Genomic DNA, 13,312 nt, shown 5'->3' with positions numbered 1-13,312 from the left:
ACACTCATTATTTGGTGAAAACTTAAATAAAAAACCCAATGTGGCAGGACCCTCCTGAAATAAATTCCCGTGACTCGGTGTGGCTTTCCCCAATACATAAGTATGAATAGACTCGCGCAGAGACCTGTGGACTCCCTTCGATGGGCGAGACCCCCATGCACAACAGGGGTTCCTTGGTGGGCAGTGCCGCACTATTCATTGTCATGGTGTACTGCCGTGCTCTCTGTCTATGCCCCCCCTCCGACACCAACCTATACTGAGCAAAGTATGACTGAATAACTGCCATAAGCTGCACAGGCATGAAGAGGCCCTCATCCAGCAGTCGATTGACAAAAGGGCTGTACAGGGTTGATGCTTTCATTAGAGTATATAAATGATATGCATGCTCGACATGACCTTTGTTTTTCTGCTGTCCAGGCCTTCTTGACTCGCGTTGCCCGGAGTCCCCAGGGAGCCACAGAGCTGCTGAGAGCCGGTGTTATCGCCTGCCTGGCACAATGCCGCGTGTTCAGCCTCCGTCCTGAGCTCGACCCCTACAGGTAGTGTTCAATATCCTTCATAGTCCCTCTACTGCAAGTGCCACCAAATAATGCTTTGTAATTGTGTCACTACTCTTGCATTGTAGCAATGGTGGGCATTGATTTAAAAACAAGTATGCCTGGTATTTACGAAATAAAATGTCAATCCGCAGCTTGTACGGCGGCAAAGACCGGGAGAGTTTCATCCCTTCGATGTTGGACCGATACCGGCAGATACTTTTCTCCGCCTTGCAACTGTGTTCCACCATCCTCACGTCGCTGTCTCAACAGCAGCAGCAGGCCGCCAGCCAGGTGAGACATCCATCCCTATGCTGGGAAACACCCACACTTGTTTTTGACTTTTCGAGAGGCACAACCACCTACGCTGAAGCTTTTACAACAGAGGGCTACAGAGGCAACGGACGGTCGGTGATAACCCATTGACACATTGCAGGTTATTCAGTTCCTGGTGGTTCACGGCGATGCAGTGCAGTCCATCCTGCGGTGCCAGGAGTTCAGCCTGGGAGCCCTGCAGGAGCTTGCTCTGCTTGTAAGCATTATCTGCAAAACTGCATTGCACGGTAAGCCACTGCCACACTTGCAATTTTAATTTTTTGGAAAGAATGGTGTAAGAGCCATAAGACAAGAAGTGAACGCATTATTTCTGTGTATACATTTGATGTACATCTGTCATACATTTGTTGACAGACTGGTTATAGTTGATTTGGAATATTCCAACAGTTTAGAAACCCCACTGTGGTTAGACGCTCTGTTGGTTGAACCCATGACGTCACTTCCGGTTTTACAGTATAAATGGAAAGCTATGAGAAGTGCCGAGCGGGGAGCGAGTGGATACAGTCTTTTACCGTGCGACAGGGTGATACAGTACGTGAACAGGCGAAGATATAACTTTAGAAAACGCTCGTTTTTGTGCAACCAAGAAATAAAGAAACATGTTGAGTTAAGACACCTCAAACACGCGTCAGACTTATTGCTCCCACAAGTTAAGGCGTAGCTTATTTTCTGGTACAAGAAAGCTGCGCCTACAAATGGTTCTTACGCGCAACTAACCAGACAATATAGAGAATATATAGTTAAAAACTCAATAATTAATTGAGCATTGTTTTGTGCTAATTGCAAGTGTACTTACCATGTTTCCTTTTGCACACTAGAGTTCTTGTCTGTGCTGGACTTCCAAGGAAACGAGGTGGCACTGTTAGAGCTGAAGGGACACCTATCTCGCATCCAAGTAAGCAGCGAAAGCTATATTACGAAGTTGTTGTGTCACACTCGCAAAACGCTTTTCAGTTTATTTTCAAACCTTATAATTAGCACAGATGGTTTATTCCCTACAATGTTCTTATGCCACGATTTTATAATAGCGGCAGACGCTCGGCCTTCTGCTCAAGTTCTGCGGCTCGGACTGGCTGCGTCAGCTCAAAACCCTGGATGACGGTGCTCAATCAAACGGCCTGAGCAAGAGGGACGAGGCCACCCTGGCCATACAGCAGGTAAAGGAAGCCGCGGGAGCTTGCGTGGACATTTTCATTGAAATATGTTAGCCGTGGGTGGCTGTACCCAAGGCAGTGCATCAGCATGTGCTTGTTCTCGGTTGTCCGTCTCGCTTGTTCAGATCTGTGCCAACGTCGTGGATTATTGCCGAACAATTCTCACGCAGTCCGGCACCGCTCCGCAGCAGATGGTCTGTCTCTTTACGCCAAGTCTGGCCGAGGCCCTGCAGAAGGATGGGTCTCGCAGGGATGGTGAGAGAAGCATACATGCCATGTTTACTGTGATTCACTCATTGAATAACTGATAGTAACCAGATATGGATTTACATAACCAATCTTGAACTCTCAAGTCTTTGGCTTGTGTTTTTTCCTGAATATATGAAATCTGTTGTCCAGTTGAATATGTTGCTGTATATATAAATTATTGTCATCAACATATTACCTGAAATAACTATGAATACCCAGTATGAGTGTAGCCCATGCCGAAATCGCCCGGAATGTACCCTCCGATCTCGAAAGCTTAGCAGGCTTGAATCTTGATGGTGCTTGAGGAGGGGGAGCATTAGTCATAAAGCGGGTGATGTAGGCTGCTTGTGGGTCTGCATTGTCAGCAACGGCAGTCGATCAAAATCCATCATTGTTGAACTGTGCTCCCCCAACCTGCCGTGAATTATGGCCAAATAAATATAATCTCTGCGACCTGTATAGAGTGAGGCATTAAACAATTAATTTACAAAAGGGCTGGACATGTTGATGTGTACCCAGTATTATTTTTAAGAAAATCCACTAATTTCAATTGCTTGTCAGACCAGTGCAAAAAGGTTGGCAGTGCTGATCTGAGCATGTTTATACCTGACATACAGAGAACCCATTGTCGGTGACGCCGGCCTGGCAGCTGCCTAGCCTCGGCGTCCTGTTCTGCCTGGTACGGCAGGCGGCCGAGGACTTTACGCACGTCCACAACATGCACCAGCAGAGCCTGCGCAAGCTGCAGGGCCTTGAACAACTCTCAGCCGACGACTTGCGAGAGGTATATCGCGATAAGCAAGGTTTTGCACTATGGTGGAAACTAGGGTCTTCCAGCAAGTCTCTTAGTAAAATTACATCATGTGGCATGGTGGCGTCATGACCTGCTTATGTGACTACTAATCCAGACAATCTTGTCTCCAGTTTTTTTTATCTTTTGTTAGCTTGCTTTCATCTGACTAATATTAATTATATGTCTTTATTTGTCTGCATCGCCCTCATATCTTTGGTTTGTTTCTTTGATCTCACTGATTCGTATCTATTTAAGTCTCTGCTAGCCTTATCTTTAAGCAGACCATAATCTCTCAGTAGGTTTCTCCAGAAGGCTACACGGGCCAAATGTCGCTTGAGCCACCAGTTGAACAACCCTTGTGTAGTCAATATACATGTATGTTTTCATAAATTAAAATAAATTCTTACATGCATATGTAACATTTAGGGTAGAGGGATGAAATAAGATTGAGACTGTAGATTTTACAGAATATAATCGATTCTTGAATTGAATCATGATAGCCAATTGTGATATTTCGGTGGTGGGGTGAATCATTACATTCTGAATGCATAACTCGAAGTATCTCAAGCCATTTCACTTAATTTTGATTCCACATGGAGTTTCCTTTAGGCATGCATTTGGTAAATAGAACAATCAAAACTGGATTCAGATGAGAGGTTTTGAGGAACACTGGTGGAAATTAATGCGCAAAGCTACTTAATGATTTTTACTCTTGAGCTTTATGTTCTTGCAAAAGGTGATCTATTAGGCTTCATACATATACTGTGCCCAAGGGCTAGAGTAAATAGCTAATACTGTTGAGGTAACGATTTGCTATAGCAGTCTGAAGGATGCTGCGGTTTCTCCAAATGTGGTCTTGGTATAAACCGGGTCCTCTGGTTTTTTCCTCCACATTTAGGAACATGCATTAAGAGTATTTGGCTGCTATAAATTTGCACGTGATAAGCCACTTGCTTGAGGTATCATTTGTGGCCAGGTTGCTTCTGAAAAAGAGCTACATAGCTCAGCGGGCCTTTCCTGGTAAAGTAGAAATAGTAAAAAAATAGTTAATTAATAGGGCCATAATGAAGCATCAATGATATATATCTCATACTTATACTGGTAGGAACGAAGTGGACCAGACCACCAATAGATTATATCGTCCGTCCGTCCGTCCGTCCGTCCGTGTATCAACATCGACCCCTACTGCAAACACTTGGCAGGACCCTACAAAAACCTTTTGACTCAGTGGGGCTTTCCTGGCTTAACAAGTGTAATAATACATTATGTTTATATTCTTTGGTTATTCGTTCCTACCAGCCCACCCCGCAGGGTCCTGTTAGTTTTTTCGGTAAAGTCGTGTAGGTAAAAAAATGAAATTAAAATTAATAAAAATAAAATTAATTTTAATTTCATTTTTTTACCTACGTAACTTTACCGAAAAAACTAAGAGTATGAATCCTTGCAGTCACGAAAGCTTCAAATCTATATCATACTTACCAAAGAGGAGGCTATAACATAATCTTGGCAGTGCACAAGATGGTGTAAAATTACAGAGAATGCAACAGATGAGACGAATTACAGAACAAGAAGGAGCTAATGAGACAAAGGTTTGGCACACATTTAGGCTGTACTCACCTCAGTCCAAACGGGCTCATGGGAAGGAGACAATTGGATTGAAGGGGGAATACTTTTGACCGAATTGTAAGCGAGAGCTTAACAAAAACAATTCCTGTTAACACGTTCAAGGAGAATGAGTTTATTTGGTATTCATCGCCATGATTAATAGCATCATTTATTTAATGCATTAAAACATTCAAATAGTTTGTCTAATGCAAGAACATACATTTGAGTTTAATAATTGGAATCGCCACGCATTGTCATTTTGATGCATCAAATTCCCAGGGGAATGGATCGTTTTGGCCGATTTCGAGCACTGGTTAAAGTTTAAGAAAATTTTTTGACATGTATTGGTTTTATGAGATTTCAATTTCACCATTTTTACAACAATGGAATAAATAACACGTGTTATTGTTCAGAATAAGATTTAGATGCGGGTACAGATTTCTTTTCATGATTTATTTTGTGTAGTCACAAAAAAAAACGTTAAGTCACTTTTTTTTGTCTGCCTGCCTGGCATTGGACATTCATCACAGCCGTTGGTGTTTTGCTCCTCCATGATTCATGCAATTGTTGGATATCGTGATTGCATCTGCTTTTGTGCCCTGCTGCAACAGCTGTCCCAGCCGATGCTACCGGCGGGCGTGGAGAAGCTATCAACCAGCCAAAGGCAGGAGCTGGCAAAGCGCCGTCTCACTCGCATCATCAACCACCATGCAGAGCTGCTCGCCCTTCACAACTGTATCCTATCTGCACAGAGCACACGGCGGAGTCTGTTTGGAACATAGTGATTTGCACAGGCATATACGACTCTGCTTGCGTAATGATGCATTCATCCGTCGAGTGAAATGGTTCTCACCCATCACATTACACGTGTCGAATCGCGTGTGTAAGAATGTATTATTTACAGTGGATGCAAATGTTATGCAAAGTGACGTGCTAATGTCGTGAGATTACGTGGTGGCAGCAGAGGGAAGTGAAGCAAATGACTTTGTTTTACTTATACATCTATGCTCCCACATCTATGCTCTCTGTCTGTAAGCAACCTGCACTGACCAGTGTGGCCAAAGTATTGGCAAATTTCTCCCATAGCCCACCCTCATTCGGCAGTGGATTAACATATAAGCTGTAGATCCACACATGTACCTGCTGTGTGCTGTTACATTTAGACTAAATGAGAGGACACTGCACAATCAAGACAGAAAATAACCACTCACCGATACAAATGAGATAATAAAACATTCACTGAAATGTATATGAGCTAATGCTTCAAGCAATGGCTCTTTAGAACTGCCTTGACAGCTCTGCAGACACACTGGAGAACAGCCTGTTTGTGCTGTGGCGCCACCTGGAGTTCTACTGCCAGCACTGCGTGCCAGTCGACCCCTGTGACTCTTACCTGGGCGCCTCTACCGTCCAATTGCGCCCACGACACCTACAGGGTGAGAATTCTTAATAACTTGCTGTTGTGCAAAGAACCCTGCTGAAAATGAGGAGTCTGTGAACACAAGTTTCAATGGTTAATGATCGTGCGATCATTATGTAACGTACTTTTTTCCCACTTAATTTTGGCGCTGGTGTTTTCATTTTTTAATGGACAATTCAAACTTTAACTTAAAGGGTTTGGAATTATATTATGTACGTAACTAATCTTGTTTTATTTGCGGATTGCATAACGTGTACACAATTGCCTTTCAGACCCATTTGGCCATGTAGCGAAGAATGACCAGCCATCCTCTGTGCCTTTATCAAGAATCACTCGACAGGATGTAGACCAGGTATGTTGTTTTTGAGCATATCAATGTTTCTTTACATTTTTGTTTCTTACTGTACTTGCAGAGTCTCAGTTCAATAATTAATGATAGTACTTCTTACATTTCCTAAAACATTACTGGTTTAAAAATGCAATAATTTAGAATTTGTCCAGTTTTATTGCACTGAATAGTGCGTGATATAAAGTTTTATTTTTTATCAAACTATAAAAACCACCGAAAATTAATATAATTGCAATTAGGTCCATAAGCCTGTGGCGCACAAATAATGTTGTCTAATTTGCACATCATTTTACTTCCTCCCGTCTCGTGGCCTCGAAGCTGCTGAGCGACGCGTCCATCTGTTTCGGGGATGCTCTGCACAAGAAGCTGCAGGACATTGAGAGCACGTACGGAAAGATGCGCTCGCGATACGCCTTCGTGCAAGTGCTGGCCCGCCGTATCCGCGGCCTGCTCAGCCTCAAGAGGGCCTGAGAACGACACTGCGCAGCTCGGCTGATGGCAATGCACAACCATGACCTTGCATGGCATGATGCGGCTAGACACAGGAGACAGTTTAAAACATTACATCCAAGTTTAACACATCACAGTGGAGCTTCTGTCTCTTTTGTGTTGCGTCCAGTCTGCTCGTGTATTACTGTACTGAAGGGATGGACACCGTTTGCTGATATGTTTGCCCACGGCTAAATGTAAGGCTGTATTTTAAACGTGTATCCTAACTGATAAATGCGTGACAAGTTGTTTTGAATCGAATGAGTCCTACAAATGTCTCGCGCATCGTTGTAACTTTACATTCACTTGTGAACACAGATGGGAAACAATGATTTGTGGAGTGCAAAATCTCTTGAACAATGCATTGCTGTAGTAGTTTGTTATAGATGGCAGATTGAGTCGTAAATTGTAAATGCTATTATTTTTCCTAACACCGTTTCTAATACTTTTTTCTTAAAGGGTGATCTGAAGCTATTGCAAAACTTTCCTAATGAATTAGTATGTACCAACATTTTTTTCTGCACTTCTCCTGGTCAAATTGCAAAGTGCAGGTCAAGTGTTTAGCCAACCACTGAACGATGCTTTAAAAGGCCACTCAAGTGGAAAATGTATTTGTATAGACAATGCTACACCCAACCATCTTCTGTCTCCACCCTCTTGACAAGTTGAGTTTGAAGTGATGTCTTTTTCAAGGGTACTTGTGTTCTCTGCTCTACTTTGATATCCTGTATGGAATCGTGGTGACATGGCAACATAGACAATTGATTCTTGTAAATGTGTAATTTGCAACACACTTCAGTACAATCCATTACGTTTTTTGCATATATGTTGGTATTGAATACAAATGTGTGTTAATGAGGTTTTTAATATATATTTTATATAATTCAACAATTAAAAACCTGTTGGCCACATTCTGGCATTGTGTATGTATATATAAAAAGTTTCAATTGCATCTTTTGATTGCAAAAGTGTGGTCTTTTGATATTTACCGTCGGGCTGTTTATTGTAAGCAAAGCTAACAGTCATTTTATTTGAACATGCAGCATGTTTGTCTGATATTAAGGGAACGTTTTCGTAATGTAATAAAGTTGTTTCGTTAAACATGTGAGGACTCTTGATTATTTTCATAAGCATATGCAACACATTTCACTAATTCGTGAATTGGGCATTGAAGGCGATCTCGGGGACATCTCATTATATCCAAGCCACAATCTCAAGTTGTGCGTGTATTGCAACCATTCATGTTTAAATAAATCAATACATGTCAATGCATTGACAAAAGGTGTAATGCATGTAGACCTAAGTGAAGTCAAACAAAACTGAGAAATAATGTAATAATTTGTAGGCAGTGAAGCACAAGCAGTATCAAAACTCAACAAATTTGCCGAATATATTCAAATATATTCCTTTTTAAAGGGGCGTTTTTTTACGAATGAGTATTTTTTTACAACACTGGGTAGGCCATTATTCTCATATACTTCTAAGCTCCCCGCTTTCCTAAGTCAGATTTAACCTTTCGACCTGCACAGCGTGTGGGTAGTGGCGACTCATTCATCCAGCCGTGGATTTACAAAGAAGGTGCAGGAGGGGGTGTCCGTGAGAAACACGTGTCATAACCAAAACACGTGTCACGTTACAGCCTCCACCCCCTGTATCCAATGACGCGACACGTCACTGGGCGCGCGCCCTTCTTGCTCGCCGACCAATAGCGAGGCGGGCGGGGGCTGGGGGGCTGCGTCCTCCCGTTGCCCCTGGTAACGCCCCGCCCCCCTTCCCCCGCCCCTGCTCAGTTCGCAGTCTGCGCGGGAGTGGAGGAGCCTGGAGACACCGATACGATCCCCAGCGGTAGTTGACTAAACTTTAACTTTCAATTAACCGCGTTGTAAATGACAAACTGAGTTCTGTGTATATATATTTCCCTCGTATCCATCGTCTCGCACGCCGGGGTGAGAGCGTCTGCCGGTCTTCTCGTGTGTTGTGCTGCAGAATAGCAGCAGCAGCTGATCTTATCGCTACTACTTGTAAAAGGTTAGTAGCGCTTAGTACCTGAGGGGACTCATCAAGTGACACGACATCACATTTGTCACACCCCCCTCACCCCCCTGTCTGTTTAAGGAACATAATATGAAGTTTTTTTTCCACAAGACTGGCTGTCGCCTGAGGAAGCTGGTTGCAATTGCTGGCGAAACGTCGTACTCTGATTGTCTAACGTTGTGGGGTTTACTCTCCCAACATAAGCCGGTGTGCTCTGTGCTGTGCTCGTAACGAATTGTTACGTTTTGTTGACGTGACAAACATTACCAGTTGGCTGTGTCGGGTGGTGGCGGGTTTAGCGACACGAAAAACACCTTAATTATGGATAATATTGGTTGCGAAAGCCTCCTACGTGTTAAAAAAGTTGTGAAGTATTTTAAGTTAAAGTGCGGGGTTTGTGTTGCTCTGTAGACACCACAGGGTTAGTAGCTTTTGTTTTAATATTGTACGTACGGTGCGAAAGAAGTTCAACATACCGTACATATTATGAATGTATAACGACAGATGTTATGATTAAAGTAAATCTTTCATAAACTAATATTTTATTGGTAACGTCCCAACTGCTTAGTTTAAAAAAAAAACGGTTAATAAAATTAACATTAAGGAAGTGCAAATGTGGAGGCCTTCATCCAGCAGTGGATCGAACAAAAGTTATCGAAAGCAAACTAAGTTCAACAGTACAGTACAACTAAATTCTGCACAACCCTCATGTGGGATTGTCTGAACATACTTCACCACGCCGGTCAGTGTGGGTTGTCTGACCATACTTCACCACGCCGGTCAGTGTGGGTTGTCTGACCCTACTTCACCACGCTGGTCAGTGTGGGTTGTCTGACCATACTTCACCACTCTGGTCTGTGTGTTGTCTGACCATACTTCACCACGCTGGTCAGTGTGGGTTTTCTGACCATACTTCACCACGCTGGTCAGTGCGGGTGCGGTGAAAGGTTTTGGGGCAAGGGGAAGGAGAAAATGATTGTCCAGTCCAGGGATTGTGTTGTGATATCGCTCGCCACTGATGTGAGCCGTGGCAAGGGAATCGAACTTATGTCGAAGGGTTATAAGAGCATAGTGCGCTAACCACTAACTCCACCGCTCCAGCTCCCGTACAAAAGGTTGTGGGAATCGAGGTGTTCTATCCATACTCGTTGGTTCTTTCGGTAAAGTCACGTAGGTAGAAAAATATACAATACAAATAAAATAATAATTTTCGATTTAAAGCTTTCGTGACTGTAGGGATTCATCTTCTTGTATCTTTCGGTAAAGTCACGTAGAAGGGAAATGATATAATAATAATAATAAAACATTAAATAAAACTTAAATTAAAAAATATTTATTATTTTTCTACCTACGTGACTTTACCGAAAGAACCAAAGAGTATGGATTCCTGCAGTCACGAAAGCTTCAAATCAAGATTGTTCTATCCAGTTATTGCCTTTGAGTAGGAAATACTTGTTAAAATAAATTTGAGTGTCTTATCTCGAATCGAATTTCCGTCACTTTTTAACTCGAGCAAAAAATATACATACGTATAATTGCGTTTAATGTAAGATAATGTCGTGTTGATATTTTGAAATGTTGGTTTATGGTACTTATTTTAATGTAGCGTTTCATATTGTCAGACGCTGAAATGGAATGTGTTTGTTATCACAAGGCCACCCCACAAATAACTTTATAAAGAGAGAAAATGTTCAGGGCATTTGATTTCCTGTTACGTTTTAATCGTTTAAAAATACAACTTACCTTCAACCCATTATTTTAAACACAACAGTTTGTAATAGTGTAGTCATAAGAATGAATGTAATGGATATACTGGCGCCCGCCTTAGAAATGTGGAATTTCCACCACTGGCTCCGATCTGCCCACGAATGTGAGTTGAGCACCGCTCCCCGTAGCTCATCTGAACAGGGGCACATTTCGGCTTTACTTTTTGTTGTAAATGATGAAAGAAATGGACGAAATGAAATGTGATGAGTGATTCTGTTATGGGCAGTACTCAATTCTCAGCACGCTTCGTTTTCTGCCACTGACACATTTCTAATTTCCCGTTATCAATGGCTATGTTATAATGAAATGTCGCATTGAAATACTGCAGCTGTTATATGAGCACGCAGACAATTCAACAAACGTTATTGACAACGACTATGCAACGGATGGGTGATTTTATATGCCTCATAAAACCTGTTACCATTAAATATGTATGCGGATAATGACTAACGTGTGTGGGTGGAGCGGTGGCGCAGTTGTTAACCTCCAGGCTCGAGTTCAATTCCCGGCCACGACTGAACATCAGTGGCGAGTGGTGTCACCCTCTGCTCCACCAACCCGCCTGACCGACAAAATGTGAGGGGAGGCTCTCATCGAGCAGTGGATTGACAAAAAAGGCTATAAATAATAGATACACCAATTTATCAGAATGGGAATGTTTATGTTTACTGGATGAATCCGATTAACTATACAGCTATTTTTCCACGGATGTCCAGTAGGTCTAGAATTGAAAATAGAACATACACTTAAGTACGTAATTTTTTTTCTAAAATTCGTATTATGCCCCATATCAGGGTATCTTCTTATACACCACGTTAGATTCTCCCACATAAACATTCACGCGAATGAATGCTGCTGGTTCCATTGCGCCTTGTAGCGCTGTTTTTGTTTACCAGCACAGAATGCCAATGGAAACACGACCAATGCTTCCGTTACCTGCTTGGCACGCCGCGGAGTGCGTGGCGTCAAGTTACCAACAGAGTTGTTGCCTTGGCAGTCCCCTGGGTGGGCAAACAACGTTCTTCATACAGCAGGAGGGGGATAATGACCCCAATTCAAAGAACGCCTGGGGGGGCGGGCGTTACCCTGTGGAGACAAAGATCCCCCGTATAGCCTTAACAAACCTGTTGGGGAAAGTGCTGCTGTACACGAGGGGGTGGGTGGCCAGCACCACGCCCGACCGCCTTTGTCTCCCCAGTAGCGATGTTTACTACACACCGCACCGGGTACTCATTTCAGGCCGAGTCGACCTCGAGGAGGCCCAGGACCGGTTTAGATAATCGTCACTTGTTTTGGCCACGAGAGGGAATCGAACTTGGGTCGCCGGGTTTGTAACCGCGACGCCACGCTGTGCTCCCCCACCTCCCAACGCACACACACACACTGCAAACCCCAACAGCACGACCCGGAAACTTAGACAGAAGGACCGTCAATGGTAATTCATCGATACAAACATTAAAATACATTTCTTGGCATTTTATTACATTTTAAAAGTAGAATAAGTGTCATGCTCCGAGTACAAGATTGAGAGAAGAGTATGAAAATAATGACTTTTATTTTTTATTGCAAAGCAATGGGTTCTCCCTAAGTGTGTATATTTTAAACAAAATGAAGTGGCCAGCATCTAATCTGCAATAGCTGTGGCTTACCTGATATTGTAACGTTGCGGAGCTGCATGGTGGCAGCAGAGGGCAGTGCAACAGAATCCATTGTGCTGTAATAAATCCATAAATGACCGGCAGGACGTTGTATGGTCAAATTACCCTCCTGACCCACGAGGCATTGGGGAAGGCCTCATCCAGCAGTAGGTTGACAAGAGGGCTGCACATGTACACGCAGAGCATCATGTTAGAAAGAACAGATTCTAAATGTTTTTAAATCATACTGATGAACAACCCACGTGTGCGTGTGTGTGTGTGTGAACCCACAGAACGATGCCGACGTCCATGCCCCGACAAGACAGCAGCCTGGCGACGCTCCGGCCCGTGTCCCGGGGCGTCGTCTTCTCCGCGCGCCCCGGGTCGCGCAGGGATGCCCGGCCGGGACGGAGCAGCTCGTCCACAGTGCACATGGAGCAGCTGTACCCGGCCAACGAGGGGGCACCGTGTCGCATCAATGGCCTGGATGCCCGAGTCACATCGCCCGTAGCCTCCAAAGAATGTGAGCCCTTGACCGTCGGCAGGTCACCTTCATAGTGTGACAATAACAATGCACAGCCCTTTGCCAATCTGCTGCTGGATTAAGGCCTCCCCACGTGGCCGTAGGTTGTAGGGGTTGTTTGATCGTACTTCACCATGCTGGTCCAGTACAGGTTGGTGATGGGGGCATCCATGATTAGTTGAAACCTCGCTCGCCGCTGATGTCAGCCGTGGCCAGGTTCGACACCAATGTAACGTAACGATTATTTGAATATGGGCAGCATACTTTAAATATTCCTGAAAAAGTTTCAAACATCTTTAATCTGAAATAGTATGGATATATAAAACTACAATTATCTAACCTTCGTCAAGGAAAATGTCTTTTAAAAATAATAACTGGCTTTATTGAAGCAAGTAATTGATATCCTTTTTCTCATCTGAC

General features: G+C 43.4%; 2 protein-coding genes across 3 annotated transcripts in view; both read left to right on the top strand.

The window, feature by feature from the left end:
- The window catches only part of NUP205 (nucleoporin 205), a 31,820-nt gene extending 23,799 nt beyond the window's left edge, over window positions 1-8,021 (top strand). For both annotated transcript variants that reach the window (XM_078859197.1, XM_078859196.1), the window contains exons 33-43: window positions 418-539; window positions 692-830; window positions 973-1,099; window positions 1,691-1,767; window positions 1,901-2,029; window positions 2,152-2,281; window positions 2,893-3,059; window positions 5,285-5,408; window positions 5,978-6,109; window positions 6,366-6,445; window positions 6,761-8,021. In XM_078859197.1, coding sequence (XP_078715323.1) covers window positions 418-539; window positions 692-830; window positions 973-1,099; window positions 1,691-1,767; window positions 1,901-2,029; window positions 2,152-2,281; window positions 2,893-3,059; window positions 5,285-5,408; window positions 5,978-6,109; window positions 6,366-6,445; window positions 6,761-6,913 — 1,380 coding nt within the window. In that variant the 3' untranslated portion in view covers window positions 6,914-8,021. The remainder of the gene's footprint in view (window positions 1-417; window positions 540-691; window positions 831-972; window positions 1,100-1,690; window positions 1,768-1,900; window positions 2,030-2,151; window positions 2,282-2,892; window positions 3,060-5,284; window positions 5,409-5,977; window positions 6,110-6,365; window positions 6,446-6,760) is intronic.
- A 722-nt stretch (window positions 8,022-8,743) lies between these two features.
- Window positions 8,744-13,312, top strand: part of EFCAB6 (EF-hand calcium binding domain 6) — a 33,003-nt gene continuing 28,434 nt past the window's right edge. The window contains exons 1-2 of the mRNA XM_078858819.1: window positions 8,744-8,959; window positions 12,663-12,892. Coding sequence (XP_078714945.1) covers window positions 12,667-12,892 — 226 coding nt within the window. The 5' untranslated portion in view covers window positions 8,744-8,959; window positions 12,663-12,666. The remainder of the gene's footprint in view (window positions 8,960-12,662; window positions 12,893-13,312) is intronic.

The sequence above is a fragment of the Lampetra fluviatilis genome, chromosome 8 (assembly GCF_964198595.1).
Source record: "Lampetra fluviatilis chromosome 8, kcLamFluv1.1, whole genome shotgun sequence".
NCBI lineage: Eukaryota > Metazoa > Chordata > Hyperoartia > Petromyzontiformes > Petromyzontidae > Lampetra > Lampetra fluviatilis.
This window is presented reverse-complemented; position numbering and strand designations above follow the sequence as displayed.